The sequence below is a fragment of the Trichosurus vulpecula genome, chromosome 3 (genome assembly GCF_011100635.1).
Source record: "Trichosurus vulpecula isolate mTriVul1 chromosome 3, mTriVul1.pri, whole genome shotgun sequence".
In the NCBI taxonomy this organism is placed as follows: Eukaryota; Metazoa; Chordata; class Mammalia; order Diprotodontia; family Phalangeridae; genus Trichosurus; species Trichosurus vulpecula.
In genome coordinates this window covers 126,078,534-126,099,193 of record NC_050575.1, presented here as the reverse complement: position 1 = coordinate 126,099,193, position 20,660 = coordinate 126,078,534, and the positions used below count along the sequence as shown (strand labels likewise).

General features: G+C 39.2%; 1 protein-coding gene across 1 annotated transcript; it reads left to right on the top strand.

Annotated features, from left to right (window-relative positions):
- The first annotated feature begins 418 nt into the window (after window positions 1-418).
- LOC118842201 (olfactory receptor 1J4-like) lies at window positions 419-19,793 on the top strand. The gene is made up of 3 exons (XM_036749804.1): window positions 419-915; window positions 18,756-18,766; window positions 18,859-19,793. The coding sequence occupies exons 1-3, from the start codon at window positions 419-421 to the stop codon at window positions 19,791-19,793; spliced, it is 1,443 nt and encodes a 480-aa protein (XP_036605699.1).
- The last annotated feature ends 867 nt before the right edge of the window (window positions 19,794-20,660 follow it).

The window sequence follows — 20,660 nt, the reverse complement described above, 5'->3', positions numbered from 1 at the left end:
AAGGCAGTATTTTGTAATAGGATGAACCTAGTCAATGGTGGCCATGGTCTAACATTCTATGATCTAAAGTCCCTTCTAGTTCTAATGCCACTTGCTTTATTTTATACCATTCTAGGATACATGTTCATCCAAATATAACATTCTTCTGGCTATGCTCTAATGTACTTTCCATCTTTAGTATTTTACTTTCTGTGTGCTACCATTCTTGGTTCTAAAGATCCTTCCTGTTCTAACACTATGTTCTAAAGTCTCTCTTAGCTCTAACATTATGAAGTTTGTATTCTAAATCTCTTTTAAACATTTGTGACTTTATGACTCTGATGTCTGTGAAGCCCAGTATATTCAATACTCTATGATTTTTGTGACTCATTCATATTTATTTCTGATTCCCTTTTCTTCCAGCAGTTAGTAAAACAGCATGGGAAAAGACAACGAGACAAGTGTTTCTGCATTCCTCCTCCTAGGACTTCCCATCAGACCAGAGCAACAGGTGTTGTTCTACATCCTATTCTTGAGTATGTATCTCACCACACTGTTTGGGAACCTGCTCATCATCTTGCTGATCAGATTAGACTCTCACCTGCATACCCCTATGTATTTCTTCCTCAGTCACTTGGCCTTCACTGATGTCTGTTTCTCATCAGTCACTACCCCAAAGATGTTGGTGAACATGCAGACAGGAAGCCAGACCATTTCCTACAACGACTGCATCTCACAGACGTATTTCTTCATATTCTCTACTGATCTGGACAGCTTCCTGCTCACTGCAATGGCTTATGATCGCTATGTTGCCATCTGCCACCCTCTCCACTATACCACTGTCATGAGCCACAAATTGTGTGTCCTACTGGTGGTTGGGTCTTGGACCCTCTCCTGTGCCCACTCCTTGACCCACACCCTTCTCCTGGCCCGACTATCCTTCTGTGCGGACAACACTGTAGCCCACTACTTCTGTGACTTGGGTGCTTTGCTCAAGCTGTCCTGTTCAGATATCTCCCTCAATGAACTACTTATATCAACTGTAGGTGTAGCAGTCATTACACTGCCATTAGTATGTGTCCTTGTCTCTTACATCCGTATTCTTGCCACCGTCCTGCAGATACCTTCTACCAAGAGCATTTGCAAAGCTTTATCAACCTGTGGCTCCCACCTCTCTGTGGTATCCTTATATTATGGGACAATCCTTGGCCAGTACTTTTTCCCTTCCTCCAGTAACTCTAATATCAAAGAAATCATTTTTGCTCTGATGTATACAGTGGTGACTCCCATGCTGAACCCCTTCATCTACAGTCTGAGGAACAGAGACATTAATGGGGCCCTGAAGAAAGTCCTTAGTAGGGGAATGTTCTCTTGTCCTTCATAGCCAGAGGTATGAATTAATTTTACTCAGCTCATGGAATTATACATTGTGTCTACTCATTCTGCAATTCATAACAATATAGATAACTTATTTTTCCCCATATCTGCATAAATTCTCAATAGAGAATCCATCAGATATCAATAAGAATTTCCCAGGATGCAAAAGGTTAGAATTTGTGGAGCTCTTGAGTGGTAGACAGACCACTCACATGAATGCAAATAAAACTACAATGATTTATTGTTCACAAGCCACTATTTGTGGACTTTGTGGTAAACATAAAGTCATAAAGACGGATAAGAATTCTTTAGAGATGAGCAAACTTAGTTGTTGAACAGGTCACATAATTTACAAAAGGTTAATTTTATTTAACAAGCATTTTTAGCATCCCTTATGTCCAAGTCACTATTAAGTACTAGTAATACAAAGACAAAAATATAAAACAGTCCTATGTCCTCACGGATGTTACTTTCTTCAAATAGGAAGTGCCAGGTCTTCTGAAACCAAATGAAAGCCTTTTCTCAAAAGCTCACACTGATTTTCAGGTAATACTATTTTAATCCAGAAATAATACAACAACTTTTTACTAGAGAGAGAAAGTGTAATATAGGGGAAGGAACAGTACATCTGGAGGTAATAGACTTGGGTTCACATGCCAGTTCTCCCAACTATCAACTGTCTGTGTGATCTTGAATAAATTATTTAAGCACTCTGGACCTCAGTTTCCTCTTTTGTAAAATGAAGGAGTTGGACTGGATGACCTCTAAGGTCCCTTGTTGCTCTAATTCCATGATCAGGTTAATAGTTGGGTCTCTTTTACATTTTTGGTTGGGTACAATCCATAAAACATCTGGGTTCATACTGTGCAACACAAGGACAGTGAGAACTAGCCTCCAGTAGGAAAAATAACTTTTATTGCTTGTTGATACATTCACATTTTCAGTTGGAGGAAAGGCCCTTCTAGAGACCCTATGCAATGGTAAACTATTGGGGAAATCTTCAAGTATCAACAACTTTATTCTCATACAGGAGTCAAAGACCCTAGCCAGGGTAGTACCTTTTGTATGAAACCTAAAGAGTCACATAGGTATCTTATCACATGTAAGAGAATTCACCTGAACGTAAGAGTTCAAGCCAGAAATACTGCCTAGTCCAAGAGGATATCGATAATTCCATGTGGGTTGAGGTATGGCAGAGGGGATACAGATGATGGTTCAAACAATTATTGTGGCTGTAGTTGGAAACCAATGGAGTGACCTTTTTCACTGGCTTTTTTTTAAAAACCTCCACAACTCTCTTGCCTCCTGGAATGATGGAGTCAGTAAGAAGGTGGCTGCTAAGACATCTCTGGAGACAAGTGTCAGTGAGACTGTGAGCTGAGTGAAGTCTATAAGTGGCACCACCTACTTGCTCTCTTCCTTGGTGGTGGTCCTTGAGGTAATTATGCAAAATGAGTAAAACATACTGACTCCACCTTGTGACTTGATTCTGGATTTGTACCTTTTCTATAGATCTAGTCCAATTTTTGTCTTGTGAGAAAACTTTATTCCATTAGGGGAATTGTGAGAAAACTTTATTACGTTGTTTGAACCTCATCCTCTGTGGCTGGCAAACTGGACCACCTCTGCCAAAGGATCTAGGTTAGGCTTATCAGAAACCCAGTAAAATCTGAAGATTTATGAAAGAAGTTTTCTAACAGTTATATGTCTCAAGCAACCCTTATAGATTATCTGAAAACTGGTCCCATACTTGTCAGTGAGCTATTTTTTCTATGTTCCTTTGATTGAATAGAGAAACTCGGGGTGATGGGAACTTCTTTTTCTGATTTCAGAGAATTTCAACTGTTGACCCTTCTGTAGCTGTAGACGTGATCAAAGATCTTCCCCACCCATTCAATAGGCCTCAGGTGGGGCTAGTTTGGAAAACTTGATTAGAGTTCTGCTTGTAGGTAGGCTCACACCCTTTCACTAACTAGGTGTGAGGCCCCAGGCCCACACCCTTTTGCTAGTTGGGTCAGGAGAGGTGTGAAATCCTCAGGGCCCTAAGGAGAGATGCTAAGACCAGAACCAATTGTATCTGCACTGAGTTCTAGCCAATCAGATGCCGGCTAGGACTGTATATAAAGAGAGCCCAGAACTGAGAACAGCAGAACTGAGAGCAACAGAATTGAGAGCAACAGAACAGAGAGCAGTAGAACTGAGAAGAAGTAGCAGACATCAAGAGGGTGCTGAAGAGCAGACATTGAGAGATCCAGGCTCAGCAGAGCTGGAGAAGAGAGTTCTGAGTAGAGAGTTAGGATTCATGAGTGATTGTTAATGGGAGGCCCTAGCAGGGGGGAAGGTTACAGGATGACTTGGTTCCTGGGTATAATACTGTGTTAGAATTTCCTTGTTGCTACATTGGGGTGGGCTTACTGGTTTTGGAATATAATTACTGTTATACGAAATTGGAGGTATTGGTTCTTGGATTTGATCCAGAGGAGTCTAAATAAATGTTATACTTCCTCTGCCTTCTACATAGAAAGTTTTTCATACTTTGCAATTCTGAACCATTCAGGCATGTTCATGCTCATCCTTGAGGTCATGAATCTTACCTTATTGATATACCTTCACCTCTCAACTTGGAATCTTTCCTCCAATTAGAAATCTTTCCTTCAATTAGAAATCAGAACACCTAATTATATTGCCTGTTTTTATTTTGTTTATTGTAATATTTTAATACTTTAAAATCTCTCTCCCCCTATATTCAGGATCTAGTGCCAAGCTCAAGAGACCTGGTCCCTATATATTATACAGTTGAGTGCATTGCTTAATAAATTTATATGCTTAGGTTGAGCCTTTAATTCCTCATTTATTTCAGCATTCACACATGATACTTTGGCCTTCCTGCCTTTTTCTTGTCCTCCCATAATTTTAGCCATCTTGACTTTGTTATTGAATTTACAGCCATAGCCTGAGGTCTCAATATTCTCCACAAGCCTCTCAGTATTTCAGGGTAACCAGTAATTTTAAATCAACTGCCTGGACTCTATTCAAGGTTCTTTAATGGACAGTGTAAGTAGGAATCAGGCACAACTCCATAACGGATACATAACATGATATTGATATATTTAATATGATAATTGATTTATAGTAATATGATAATTGATATATAACATGACAAGGGCAACCAAGAAATAGTGTGTAGCTATCCGCAGCTCAGAAAACAAGGGTGACTTAGAAATTCCTCAAGTCTGAGTGGGGATTAGATTAGGTACACACTAGAATACATTAGGTAGAATAGATTAGATTAGAATTAGAGTAGAATAGATTATAATAGGGGCAGCTAGGTGGTGTAGTGAGTAGAGCACAGGCCCTGGAGTCAGGAGGACCTGCATTCAAATCTAGCCTCAGACAACTGACACACTTACTAGCTGTGTGACCTTGGGCAAGTCACTTAACCCCAAATGCCCTGCCTTCCCCCTGTAAAAAAAGAATAGATTATAATAGATTAGGTATACAAGACCCAGTAGTAAATGACCACAGCAATCTAGTGTTTGATAAAATCACAGACCCCAGCTTCTGGAATAATAACTTACTATTTGAGGAAAACTTCTGGGAAAACTAGAAAACAGTAGGGCAAAATCTAAGTATAGACTAAGATCTCATACCATTTACCAAGATAAGGTCAAAGTGGGTATATAATTTAAACATAAAGGGTGATACCATAAGCAAATTAGGAGAGCAAGGAATAGTTTACCTGTCAGATCTATGGAGAAAGGAATAATTTTTGACCAAACAAGTCATGGAGAACATTATAAGATATAAAATGGATAATTTTGATTGTATTAAAAAGTTTTTGTACAAACAAAATCCTTATCACCAAGATTAGAAGGAAACAGAAAGCTGGGAAACAAATTTTATAGCATGTCTCTGATAAAGTCCTCCTTTCTCCAATATACAGGGAACTAAGCCATATTTATAAGAGTAAGAGCCATTACTTAATTGCTAAGTGGTCAAAGAATACAAACAAGCAGCTTTCAGAAGAAGGAATCAAAACTATCAATAGTCACAGGAAAAATGCTCTAGATCATTACTGAGTAGAAAAATGCAAATAAAAACAAATCTGAGACACTACCACACACCTATAATATTGGCTAACATGGAAGAAAAGGCAAATGACAAATGTTGGAGGGCATGTGGAAAAAAAGGACACTAAGGCATTATTGGTAGAGGTCTAAACTACTCCAACCTTTCTGGAGAATAATTTAAAAGGCCCCACACAGAGATAACCCTAACCCTAAAAATTCAAAGAGCTAACCCTAGTCTTAACCCCTGACCCTAACTCTAACCTTAACACTTTGATCCAGAGGTACCACTATTAGGTCTGTATCCCAAAGAAATGAAAGAAAAGTGGCAAGGATCTACTTCTACAAAAATGCTAATAGCAGCGTTGTTGTGTATGTAGTGGCAAAGAATGGAAAATCAAAGGGATGTCCCTCAATTGAGGAGGATTGGTGAAAAGGTTGTGGTATATGATTATGATAGAATCCTATTGTGCTAAAAGAAATGATTAGCAGAATGTTTTCAGAATAAATCTAGGGAGACTCATATGCACTCTGGCAAAGGAAGTGAGCAAAACCAAAGAACATTGTACATAGTAACAGCAATATTGTAAGGATGATCAACTGTGAAAGACTTAGGTACTCTAATCAAGGCAATGATCCAAGATAATTGCAAAGAACCCATGATGAAAAATGCTATCCACCTCCAGAGACAAAACTGATGAACTCTAAATACAGATTGAAGCATATTTTTCCTTCCTTTTATTGTTTTATTTTGTTTGTGTTTTCATTTACAACATGGCAAATATGGAAATATGTTGTGTATGACTTCATTTGTATCATCTACATCAAATTACCTTCTGAAATGGGGAGGGGGCAATGGGAAGGAAATTTAGAACTCAAAATTTAAAAAATATAGTTAAAATATTATTATATAAAATTTGGAAGTATTTAACAAAACAATCAAAAATAATTTATAAAATTATGAACACTGTAATGAAGTAATGAAGACAGAACCAAGATTGTATTAAAGAGGGGTTCTAACATCTAGGTGTAACTACCATATTTCATGTGGTATATGTTTTCATAAAATCATAAAATATTAGAGTAGGAAGGTGTAATGGTAATCAGGGCAGGATTTTTTGCGTCTAGTGCCTTTGATGAGCCTGGCCTTTGTCTGAATGGGGCAGGTAAAGTGGGATCTTTTTCTTGGAGTGTTTCTCAGCACTAAGACTTGAGAGTCATTGATCGGAAACAATGCATACCATGTAGTACTAGTGATTAACGAACTTTCCCATCCTAGTTTCCCACACCCTGGATGGTGAGCCTTCCAGGCCTCAGGGCCCTGAACAGGTATATGTAGTGGAAGTTTAGCATTTCACTTTTGGGGGTACAGTCATTGAAAGAGTGATGAGACTCTGGGCAAGCCATTGAAACAGCCCCCAACTGCCCCTCCGACTTTGAAAAACCCAGATGTTGGTGCTTCTCGGGTAACTATGTATGTAATGTCTTGCTCAGACAAAGCCTGTCTGACGTTTTCTCTGTTTGTGTTTTCCCTGAAGTTCAGGGGGCTGACCTTTTCCCCCCGAAGTAAGTGACGATATGTATTTTTAATTAAACTGAGATTAGTAACCCCTTAAACGTATTTTCCTTAGAAAAGCAGATCAAAGACCCTGTGCTAGAAGCCCTCTTATTGTTGGCCTTGTGTTGGTGTTTCACCCCTACAACAGCTGCTAGGCAGATTGTTGTTCCAGAAGGTATCTAAGAAGTCATTTTTGTCTTACTGCCTCATTTCATAGATGAGGAAAGTAGAACCCAAGAGGTTCAAGAAGTTTTTCTTGAATATCCAGTAAGTGGCAAAGCTGAGAGCCCAACCCAGATGTGCTGATTCCATGTCCAATGCATCTTCTGCTACGTGAGATTGCATATGAATTTATAGTCTTAATAACTCTATGGTTTTGTAAGATATTCTTATTAGAACAGTCAAATGAACACTAGTCTTGTAGTCTGAAGTTCTTGGGTTCAATTTGTGTAAACTATATAAGCATGACTTACATGTAGCCCAATCGCATACCTTACAACCCACTGCATTCTTTCCTACAGTACAGAGCCTGAAATGAATTTACATATGAACAGTCTTAGATATTTGTTTATTTTTTATGGAGTTACCATGTTCTGTTTCATATTGTAATTATTTACAACCTCACCCATGTACTATTCTATGATCTCTACAAGGTCAGAAACTATGTGGGTAGGCAGTGAAACATCAAAAATTCAAGAGTCTAGAATTCTAAGATCTTTTTTTTAAATGTTGTCTTTTATCCACCCATTGTTGTACGGCTTCGAGTCATGGAACACTACAGTGCCCCAAAGAATTTAAAATTAGCACTACTCAGAAGTCAGTTGAAATCTTCATGGTGGATGTGAGAATGCTGCAACATTTGACAAATACAGAACTTTAAAGAATTGTAGCAAATATTAGCAGGAAAATTTATGAGCAAAAAAGAGAAAGAATTGGCTGTGGAGTAGGAATGAGGGATGACAAATGGGCAGATCGAGTATTCCATGGTTATGTCAGAAGAAAAGAAGGATGGAACCTAGCAAGTTGGGTGGAATCTAGAGACAAACTTATGGACTTACATGGACAAGAATCTCAAAGGATGGATAGGCACAGAAGAGCTGCTCTCTGCATCATCAGAGGGAAACATCCACAAACAAGGGGATCAGGGATGCACTTGAACATCCTCAAAGCACAGCCCCACACATAATAGCTGCTGAACACTGACTACACGTGTTCATCGAATGAGTGGACAACATGACTCTGAGCAGGTCAGGTCCACTTTCCCAGCAGCTCTTGGTAATGATACAGTGAAGAGAATACTTCCCTATATGATGTACTGCAAGTGAACCCCATCTCTAAAACACGGAAGGAAATTTGTTACCTAACAAACAGAGTTGTTTTGATGAAAAAGTCTATAAACTCTAAAATGCTAAAGCATTGCCAGCTTTTAAAACAATTTACTTTGTTATTTAGTCAACAAGTATTTATTAACTGCCTATTCTGTGCCCAGGCACTGTGCTAGGCACTGGGGATACAAATATAAATGAAACAATCCCTACTCTTACAGAGTTTATTTTAGGTATTTCTTCATTCCTAAGTAAAGTGTTTTAAACCATATCAAAACTAAAATGAAGGTGAGGAGAATTCTTGTCTAAATCTGATTAAGTTCTGGTTGATTTTGTGTGGATGTCCCAGAGTCTGGGCCAGGGCTGGTGGCACTAGGTGAATGAGACTTGCAGGAGGAGCAGCTTTGAGCTGGAGAATAAGAAGCTGATGATTTCTTTAGGCAGGCCCAGAGGAGTGAGGATGGACACCCCAAAGGGATTTTTCCCAATGGCCCACAGCATTGCCTTCTCCAATCTCTGGCAAAATATTCCCCTTCTCCCAACCCCAGTGTATCCATTTCACAGGGAGCCTATGGGGGAATCAGACAATTACTCCATGTCTATTTCTAACCAGAATCTTGGGACCATTGTCTCTCACCTCCTTGTTCCTTCTTTGACCAATAAAGCAGGAGCCCCAAGCTCCTTTGGTAGTGGAGAGGAATGAAGAAGCTCTGCCTGAGAAATACCGTGCTTCATCCATCTCCACATCCCCTGTGAGCAGCCCAGGATTCTGAAGATTTGGGTTATCCTGTTCCCTCCAGATTCCCATGTATCCTGCTGAGCAGCTCTATGCTCTGGAGCTGAGAATATGTGAATTTATCCCATGCAGGCACAGGTCAGATAGATTTGAACATCCTTACAGAGGTAATATGTTTGTGTTATGTGTTTTATATTTCTGTGTGTGTGAGAAAGAGACAGAAGACAGAGAGAGACCCAGAGAGAGAGAGACAGTGAGACAGAGACACAGACAGATTCATAATAATATTTTGCTTTCTCAGATTTAATGAAGAATAATGCCTAATAATAACTAGCATTTTGTTGCACTTTTATGTTTGCATGGTTTTTCACAAATATTGTCTCATTTAATCCTCACAACCACACTGTGAGATAGGCGATATTGTTCTTATTTTCCAGACGAGGAAACTGAGACTGAAAAATGTAAAGTGACTTGTACAATGTCATCAAGCTAAGAAGCATCTGAATTTGAAGTCGTGTCTTCTGAGTCCAGATCCAGTGGTCTATCCATGGAGCTGTGTAGCTGCCTAAAACTTTTCAGTTCTGATTCCCAGTTTATTTGAATGACTATGCTAGATCATCGACTGTTAGAACATGAAACATGGGATATTAAAGATGAAAAAACTTTTGAATCAACACCAAAGTTAAGTGCCTATTAAGTGCCTACTTTGTGCTTAGTGCTGGGGTTACAAAGAGAGGCAAAAGACAGTTCCTGCTGTCAAAGAGCTCATAACCTATTGACAAAGACAACATGCAAGCATATACAAACAAATATACAGGATGAATAGAAAATAATTTAACAGAAGGAAAGCACTAGTATTAAGAAGAATTGGGAAAGACTTCTTATTAAAGATGGGATTTTAGTTGGCACTTAAAGAAAACCAGAGATGTTAGTAGGCAGTAATGAGGGAGTGCATTCCAAACATGAGGGACAAGCAAGGAAAAGTCTCAGAGCTGAGAGAAGCAGAGTCTTGTCTCTGGAATAACCAGGGGGCCAATTTCACTGGGATTAAAGAGTATAGGTAACATGTAAGGAGACTGGAGACTTAGAAAGTGTCTAGTTTGTAAAGGACTTTGATTGCCAAACAGAGCATTTTGTAGTTGATCCTGGAGAAAATAGGAAGCCACTGGAGTTTACTGAGTGTGTGTGTGGGGCAGGGGGCAGAGACAAGGGGATGGAGGTGACATGATCATACCTGAGCTTTAGGAAAATCATTTGGTGAAGACAAGACATAGGACATAGTATTTTAATACAGGTTTGGCCATGTCTCTCAAGTGCTCAAGAAATGTAAAAGGCTCCTAATTGCCTCTGAAAAAAACCAAAATGAAGCAAAACATTTTCTGTTTAGCAAGAAAGCTACCCACAATCTTGCACCAGTCTCTCTCTTCAGACTAAATATGAGCTCCCCTCAGACACTCCATTCTTCAACCAAACTGGCTTACTTGGCTGTTCTCTGTACACACATGAAATCCAACCTCCCACTGCTGAGCCTTTGCCTGGGCTTTCCCTCATGCCTACAAATCTCTCCTTCCTCATTGCTGCTTCTTGGCTCCCTCACCCCTTTCAATTCTCATCTTTAATGCAGCCACCTGCAAAATACCTTTCTTAATTCATCTACTTGTTTTTGGAACCCCTTCAGCCAATTACTTTGCATTTTAAGGAATTTTTTATATTGACATCTATGGCATTTGTGTAGGTTTTTGTGTCTTCAGCATGTAGCACAGGGCCTGGCAAATAGTAGGTACTTTAATAAATGTCTGATGAATTTGGTTAAATTTAATTATAAATAAAGAGACCTTAAGGCCACATAGGATAGAATTTAACAGGAGAAAAGGTCTTAGAATAATTATTAAAACATAAAAATTAAAGGAACCTAAGAATATTAAATGTTAAAATCTAAAAAATGGAATGGAGAGATAGCATCATCTAACAGAAAGACTGCCATACTTGGCATCAGAAGCCTTGAGTTTTATAAAGTCTGATCTTGGTCACTTACTTAGCCATTTACCTGTGAGGCAATCACCTCATCATATTTTGAGCTTCAGTTTCCTTATTTGTTAAAGGGGATCCATAATACCTTCTTAGGGAGTCAGATGATAGAACAACAAAGCTCGCTAAAAATGTAAGCTATTTTGACTCTTCACGCTAGAAAGGAACTTCAATGTTAGAGGGAAGGGATCATAAAAAGTAATCTATTCTGAACTATTCATTAAACAGAGAAGAAAACTGAAGTCAAAAAAGATGAGGTTGAGGTCAATATCAACAAGTGAATTAGTCACAGAGACAAGTTACAGAACTCAGTTCTTCTGACTCCTAATACCATCTTTAATGCACTGCATCCCCTTGATCCTTTCTTAGAAGTTGGACAACTGATGGCCCCAGGTCTCCCATATTGCAGCCCCTCTGATAGCAAGTCCTAGGATTCCCTGAACTCCCAGCCCTCTCACCTTAGCTCAGAAAGTTAATGAAATGAAATTAGAAGATCCTCTGGTCACAAGAACAGCTCTTTCAATGTAAGGCAATCTAGTGAGTGGGAGAAAGTCCAGAATGGAGGAAACATTCAGTGCAACACAAGAGCTTCCCCCAAATCAGAGCGATTGAAGGGGGGATGGGCAGTTGAAGGCAGTAGTGAGCACTCTCCCCATTTGGAGTGTTCAGGTAGAGGCTGAAGGAACACCTACCAGGGATGCTATGGAGTTCATTCCCACACTGAGGGTTAGTTTGGGCTAAATTAATTCTGAGGCTTCTTTAAACACTGGGGCTTAGTCTGAGATTTTGCTAAGCTGAGATTCTATGCTCCTATGTTTCTTTGACTACATGAGCCTAAGATTCTTTGAAACAAGGATTCGAATATGTTCTGGTATTTTATTAGTGAACTGGATTAAGTCTTAAATAACATACTTTTGAAATTTGTAGATGACAAATGTAGGAGGGAGAGCTAGCATGTTGAATGACAGAGTTAGCATTCAAAAAGATTAGAAGAAAGGTTAGAAAGATGGGCCAAATCCAAATATCTTGCAATTTAATAGAAACAAAGGTAAATTACACCACTTGACTTAAAAAAATCAGCTCTACCATTCAAGAGAGAAAAGGCATGGCTAGGCAACAAATTGTGTGGAAAAAAGGTTGAGAAGAGTCACTGAAAGGGAGTCAAATGTGTATTATGGTAGCCAATAAAGCTATGGGTTGAGTACATTTAAAGAAAGATTGCCCAGAGTGTGGGAAGAAAAAGCTCTGCTGGGCTCTGCCCTGCTCAGATAACATCTGTTGGATTCCCTTCAGCGTCTGATGCCCCATTGAGAAGCCGGAGCATGCCCATAGGAAGGAAACCACAGTGAGGAGCAAGACTGGAGACCATTTCATCCAAGGTTTAACTGAAGGAGTGAAAAAATGTTCAGACTAAAGAAGAGAAAGCTTTGGGGAAGTTGACAGCTGTCTTCATACAGCTGTAGGACTGTCATGTGGAAAAGGAATTGTTTTGCTTTGGTTGAATTCAAAGTGCAGAGTTGGGAGTGATAGGTGAAAGTTGTAGTGGAATGGCAGATGGGTTCAATGTAATGAAAAGTTTCTTAACAATTAGAACTGTCCTGAAGTGGGATGGGATGCCCCTGAATACAATGGATTCTTCCTCCGTAGAGCATATTAGGTGAAGGCTGATAGGGCACTTGTTTGGCATGATGTAGAGCACATGCTTTTTAGGTATGGATTCAGCCAGAAGACTTGTGAGGTTCCTTTATACCCTTGAATTCTGTGATTCATTGACACTCTCACATGCCCTTATCTCCAAGCTTATTGTTCAAGTAATCATGATATGGAGGAAATTTATCCTTGAGAAGAGAAGATGTAGGTGGAGGATAATTGTTTCCTTCAAATATGTTTAAGGTTGTAAAGTTAAAGAACTTTATTAGAATTTGAGGACCCAAAATTAAAGAGGCTAATTGTATAAGTAGTGAATTTCTAGTCCCTGTAGATATTCAGAGTCTGAATGAACTCTGATTGAAAGTCATATTGAGAAATTTCATATTTCAGTTATGAGTTGGATAGCAAGACTTTTGAGTTCTCTTCTGATACTCATTTTATACCAACAAACTTACATATATTATGTATGTGTATATGTGTATTATAAAACTTATATTTTATATATTAAAATATATAAACATGCAGTTATGTATGTACCTATGTACATACATACACATGTCTACATATACAGAGAGCTGTGCGTATGTCTATGCATGTCATGCATGTGTGTTTGAAGGGTGACCTTTTAATGAATAGTGCAAATATACATGTGTTATTGGATCCTTATCTTGACAATAAGACAATCTCATGTGGGAATAAAGCCACTAAGGTGTTTTGGTCATTTAATGTATATTAGTGCTATTACAAAGCAGAGATGTAAAGAAGTTCAGCTAAGCTTTGGCCCAGAGACTCCCATCTGAGACATTTGGAGCCGTGTATTATTGCTGATTAATCAGCATAATAGAAGTAAGGAGTAGAGCACCCACATCAAATCTGGCTGGAGGAAGAATGCACTGCCTATGAAACTTCTGAACCTTCGTCAGATTGGCCAATTCCACTAGTAATTACAATAGGATTTATGAAGGAAGGGAAGTGAGCTTTGGGTGAGGCTCCAAGAAGCCTGGGGTGGCTCGATAGTGGTGGTCTATTATTTTACTTTCCTATCTTTTCTGATATTTCGAGTATGGTCTTGGCTGCTATATCTCTTAGGAGGATTGTGATACAGGAGTCTATGTGACATTTTTTGTTTCCTCTGGGGATACTGTGGTCCACAGTAAGATCCTATGAAGACTGGGGGCTAGGACATAGTATATCCAAGAAGATATTTAAGTGGTAATAAAGTGTCCTACAGATTCAGCTACAATGGAATCTATTTGATCCTGTACAATCTCACTCAGTCCCCCACCCATAGGAAAGAGTGCTCTCAGGCCTGGACAGAGATTGCTGTGTGGTTCAGGATATTAGGCAAGTTTAGCATTAAAGGTGATGGAGAGCAGTGAAGTCATTCTGAAAGGCTGCAAGCCTATTGAGAAAGAAGAGGAGGACTGTTACTGGATTCAGTAAGTTTAATTAGGGTGACTCACTCTTATGAGATTAAGGCCCAGATGAGAATCTCTAGGCTACAGGAAAATTGCTTTTCCTCTGTGACTTTTCTAATGAAAACTCTTCCTTGTTTTAGGATTGTCTGGGGCCACTTTCCCAGGGAAGCAATTGGGGGAGAGTTTCTGGGTCTGGATATCGCCTTTCCAAGTCTCTGGGGCCTTGTGATACTGTCCTCATGTGGCAAGAGGTCAATGTTCTAATAAAGACTGAGTTACTTATCAGAGAGCCTTTCAAAGATGGCTTTGCATAAATCTCTTATGCAACAGCAGTGATGAGGAGCTATACCGAATGACATTAAATGTGAATTTGGAACCTAAATATAATGACTGACTAATGAGAAGCAACTTTATGACCCAGGTGGTTTAGTCCTATAGGCAGAATCTATGCATGTGTCAATACAGGGACAGAAAAAGCAAACCAGGAATTCTCTCCTAGAAAGTGAAGTTCACCAAAGGTAAAAAGAGGGAACTTGGGGACCAGGAACTCCCTTGCCACCTTAACTCTCACAATGGAAAATTCCCAGGGAGAGGCAAAATAGAAATATGGTTCTGATTAACTGGAATATATTACCTAGATAATGGTGAGAAAATAGAATTGCTTGTCTGCAAAAAGCTGTATTTAGATTATGTGATATGCATGTCTTTGGATTAAAAGGCTGATATAGTGCTATTGAGGTGAATGTGGCCAGGATGATGCTTGGGTTGCCATGTTTAAGAAACGTCAGTCTCCACATTGAATGAGATGCATGCCAGTGTAATTTCCCCAAGTACAGATCTTCTCACCTGGAATCAGAGACAACCCAGGGGTGCTAGCCACAATTAACAACCAAAAGGCTCAGATACCTTCTGAGTACCAGGATTTGCTATATATGTTTATTAAAGGTGAAGCAGATCATTTGTTCTCCCACTAAGAATATAATTGGCTCATGTACATTCTCAGAATGTCACTATCTTATGGGCAGAATTATGATGTTCTTTAGCAAGACAGGTGCAAATAAATATGCAAATAAACATTTAAAGGGATTTATTTCAACGTGGGATTGTCTATTTAGAATTGGAAAGGACCTTAGAAGACATCTATTTCCATTTACCTTAGAAAGTCCAAGACCCACATTTTAAATATGGGGACATACTAAATAATTTGCTCAGTCACACAGGAAGTTAACTGACAGAGTCCAGCCTCTTACTACAGACTCATGACTGTCTTCATTTGTATATCCAGTGCTGGGGTGATTCTTTATCCTTAAGAAACAAGGTTTACTATGACCATGTACTGACTTTTACATGAGGAGTTGAGATCCACTGGGAGATGGACCAAGATAAGCCTTCCTGGCCTTGAGTGTGACATTTATAATACATCCCAAATTTACATTCATCCTGGTAACAGGAAGAGGCATAGTTTTTTCACACCCCCCCCCCAATTAAGGCATCCTTACACAAAGATTTATGAAGTAAGAAACTAAATCAGAAAACTTTGTAACTGTCTGTCCTCTTTTGATCACACTAATTCATACCTACAGAAATAAGGTACAATAGAATGGGTGGAGAGGTATTGTCAGTTATTTGCCCTGCAGACATGGCAGAAACTGGAAAGGAACTGATACCTGGTGATGGTAATACAGTCATGTGATGTTAAGTATTCATGTGACTTTGGAGATCAACTATTGCTACATTTTACAGATGAGGAAATCAAGACCAAGGTCACAAGGCACATTAGTGGACAAGTGGACCAGGACCACAGGAGTTTTGGTTTTGTTGTAGAATCTGGGCTTATTGTCCTTTGTCCTCCCACTTTTGACATTTTTGTCTGAATTCTTAGTCTGTGTCATCATGGCAAGGAGTAATGTTGAGCTCTCTAAGGCTCTGTAAATGTCAGGCAAGCTCTGACACATCCTACCACAGTGGAAACACTTCAAATAAAGCCTAGCAACTGATTGTGCATCAGTCATCCAAAAACAAATTTACTTCAGTTTAGGAAGATTCGTCACTGGCTTGGATACAGGATGAAGAATTTTTCATCTGAACACCAAAAAAAACAATCTATTAGGGCACGGAATGGTTATAATTTGCATCAGTAGAAGGAATATTCACAGTGAAGGAATCTCAGATAATCCTAATATTATATAAACAGAAACTTAAAGCAACAAGTAGAATCCAATTTAACTCACACTGATACCTATCTGAAAATTTGGAAACCAGAGTATTTTGTAAAAAAATGTCTAATAGGATGAATAGTACCTTAAAATATGGCAGCCATTTGAAAGAAATACTACTGTGATTCAGATTATTTTTCTTTCCCTAATTTCATTCCAACTTGTTACGTCATTTGAACCACAACCATGAAAAACTGGAAGTACATGCAACTTTTCTGAAGAACAACAGTTAGTTAATTTGTGAAATTGAAACACATCAGTGTGGAGGCAGTGCAGTGTAGTGGATAGAATGCAGGGCTTAGAGTTTAGAAAAAGTGGGTTCAAACCCACCGCTGAGAAAAACATACTGGCTGTGTGGCCTTGAACAAGTCATTAACAATTAAATGCCCCAGGAAATTCCCAAGATTTATTTACTAAATCATGTACCGGTTACAATTTGTGGTGATAGAGGGAATTTCCACAGTGGATCCTCATTCTTAAAAAAAACCACAAATTCTTCATATCCCTTTTTGAAAAAGCACAGAAACTTTTGGGGTAAAGGCATTTTTCGAAGTATTTATGAAGTGAAAGCATTTAAAAATAAATAGGAAAGACTTACTTTACTCAGCAGCATAATGTATATCCTGTGACATGAGTGAATTTTCCAGAAATTGATGCCCTTACCCTTTAGAATTAAAATTTTTAACTTTAATATAAACTTTCTGCAAACTATCTTTTTGGTCTAACTTTATTTCTTTTTGTAACAGAATATACTGCAAAGAAATCCATGATTTCATCTGTGTAGATCACTCCCTCCATCGATGGCCACCACTCTATGCTTTCAGAGAGGGTCTTCAAGAGTTACTGAGGCAAAAAATTCATTGCCTTGAGAGCAACCTTCTAGTCATGATCCTTTCTTCACTTAGCTTGATGCCTTCTCTGAAACATTCTTGTCTCTGAGTCCAGCCAAAACTGAAAGCCAGAGAGTTAAGCAGCAAGGTCTGGTTTGTGTTTTACTGGCATAGACTCTACAAGCCCAGGGCCATCTCCATGCCATGATGAGACATTGGACAGGTTTTCTAATGTAGGAGGCAGAATATACTGAAGATTTTGTTAGTTCTGATTTCATTAGAATAGAGAATTCCCAGGGAAGAAACTCCATAAGCCAATGTAGATTGATAGACACTTGGCAACTTTTGGGCTTAGAATATTGCTGGGGGGCATTAAGATACTAAGTGATTCATCCACAGTCACACAGCAAGCATCTTTTTTTGTTGTTCTTCAAACATGTCCAGATCTTCAGGAGTATGACCCATGGACCATAGCATGCCAATCTTAACCATGGGGTTTTCTTGACAAAGATTCTGGAATGGTTTGTAATTTCCTTCTCCAGGGGATAAAGGTAAAGGGAGGTTAAACGACTTGTTCAGGGTCACACAGCTAGTAAAAGTGTGAGTTTGGATTTGAACTCAGGGCTTCCTAACTCCAGGACAGCATTCTATTCACTGAGCCTCCTACCTATCCATAAAATTAGCTATGCGCCTTCTCAATGAAGAGACATGTTGTCATCCCAGGGCCCATATATGAAGTCTTTCCAGCTTAGTAGGGCCTATGAGAACTTCTGATACACTGCACAGCAGGGGGCATCCAAGGCTACTTCCATACAACAATGAGGCACTGTGAGGGACCTTTAGTGAAGGATGATAAGCAATAAAACACAAAGCAAAATAAATACAGGATTGATTTATCATAGAGGCAATGTGGTACCTAGGTTCAAATACAGGTGCCTCTACTTACCAACTTGGGCAAGTCACTGTCTTAGCATCAGTTTTTAACTCTGAAATGAAGGGGCTGGACCAGGTGATCTCAGAGTCCTCTTCCGTCTCTGTATTTATTATGAGGAAATGTCAGGCTCTATGTTATCTATAAGGTACAGTCCCTAGGAGAGGGGAATCAGGTGTGTGAGAGAGCCTCTTCTCTCCCTATTGTTTCTGAATGGAGATTCCATGTACTAACTACTCAGAGACAGTCACAACAGAATGATTTGTCTCTGAATAAGAGGGAATCTTGTTGAACAAAGACTGTACTGGTAGATTACAAAGGCAGTATTTTGTAATAGGATGAACCTAGTCAATGCAGTCCATGGTCTAACATTCTATGATCTCAAATTCCTTCTAGCTCTAATGCCACATGTCCTATTTTATAACATTCTAGGTTATGTGTTCATCCAAAGATAACATTGTTCTGGCTATGCTCTAATGTACTTTCCATGTTTAGCATTTTATATCCCGGATGGATTCTAGATTCTAAAGCTCTTTCCTATCCTAACACTTTATGTTCTAAAGTCCCTTTTAACTCTAACATTATAAAGTTTGTATTCTAAATCTTGTCTAAGCATTTGTGACTGTACGATTCTGATGACTATGAAGCCCAGTATATTCAATACTCTATGATTTTTGTGACTCAGTCATGTTTATTTCTGATTCCCTTTTCTTCTAGCAGTTAGTAAAACAGCATGGGAAGAGACAACAGGACAAGTGTCTCTGAATTCCTCCTCCTGGGATTTCCCATCGGACCCAAGCAACAGGTGTTGTTTTCTGTCCTGTTCTGGAGTATGTATCTTACTACACTGTTTGGGAACCTGCTCATCATCTTGCTGATCAGACTAGACTCTCGCCTGCGTACCCCTATGTATTTCTTCCTCAGTCACTTGGCCTTTACTGATGTCTGTGTTTCATCAGTCACTACCCCAAAGATGTTGGTGAACATGCAGACAGGAAGCCAGACCATTTCCTACAATGACTGCATCTCACAGATGTATTTCTTCACATTCTCTACTGATCTGGACAGCTTCCTGCTCACTGCAATGGCTTATGATCGCTATGTTGCCATCTGCCACCCTCTCCACTATACCACTGTCATGAGACACGAATTGTGTGTCCTACTGGTGGTTGGGTCCTGGACCCTCTCCTGTGCAAACTCCTTGACCCACACCCTTCTCCTGGCCCAACTGTCCTTCTGTGCAGACAAAACCATAGCCCACTACTTCTGTGACTTGGCTGCTTTGCTTAAGCTATCCTGTTCAGATATCTCCCTCAATGAACTACTGATATTCACTGTAGGGGTAGCAGTCATTGTACTTCCATTAATATGTGTCCTTGTGTCTTACATCCGTATTCTTGCCACCATCCTGAAGATCCCTTCTACCAAGGGCATCTACAAAGCTTTATCAACCTGTGGCTCCCACCTCTCTGTGGTGTCCTTATATTATGGGACAATCATTGGCCAGTACTTTTTCCCTTCCTCCAGTAACTCTAACATCAAAGACATCATTTTTGCTCTGATGTATACAATGGTGACTCCCATGCTGAACCCCTTCATTTATAGTCTGAGGAACAGAGACATTAATGGGGCCCTGAAGAAAGTCCTTAGTAGGGAAATGTTCTGTTGTCCTTCATAGCCTGAGCCATGAATTAATTTTACTCAGCTCATGGAATTATGCACTGTGTCTACTCATTGTTTAATTTATAACAATATAGATAGCTTAAACTTATTTTTCCACACATCTGCATAAATTCTCCATAGAGAATCCATCAGATATCAACGAGAATTTCCCAGGATGCTAAAGGATAGAGTTTGTGGCGCTCTTTAGTGGTACACGGACCACTCACATGAATACAAAGAAAATTACATTGGTTTATTGTTCACAAGACATCATTTGTGGACTTTATGGTATTTCTTTGAGGGAAATAGGTAAGAATTCTTTAGAGTTAAGGAAACTTGTTGAGCAGCAGCTCACATAATATACCCAAAGTTAATTTGATTTGACAAATATTTTTAGCCTCCCTTACGTCCAAGGCACTATTAGGTACTAGGAATACAAAGACAAAAATATAAAACAATCCTTTGCCCTTAAGGATGTTACATTCTTCAAATAGAAAGTATCAGGTCTCCTGAAACCAAATCAAGCCTCTTCTCAAAAGCTCACACTGATTTTTCAGGTAATACTATTTTAATCCAGAAATTAAGCAACAGCTTTTTTTTTTTTTCACCAGGGCAAGAAACAGTGTAATAAAGAGGAAGGAGCAGTACATCTGGAGGTAATAGACTTAGGTTCACCTGCCAGTTCTCCCAGCTATCAACTATCTGTGTGATCTTGAATAAATTACTGTAACAATAAGGCCATAATAACAATCTAGAAGATAATTGTCAACATGCCTACGTAGTTCTGTATCACAAAGATTATGAGACTCTACACAGAGAAGGTAGAAGAAGTAAACCACTTATTCAGACACCAGAGAACCATATCCCACAAGCCATTTATCCA

Bases quoted from the DNA above. Each gene is read 5' to 3' on its own strand.
- LOC118842201 (XM_036749804.1), top strand. From the start codon at position 419: ATGGGAAAAGACAACGAGACAAGTGTTTCTGCATTCCTCCTCCTAGGA.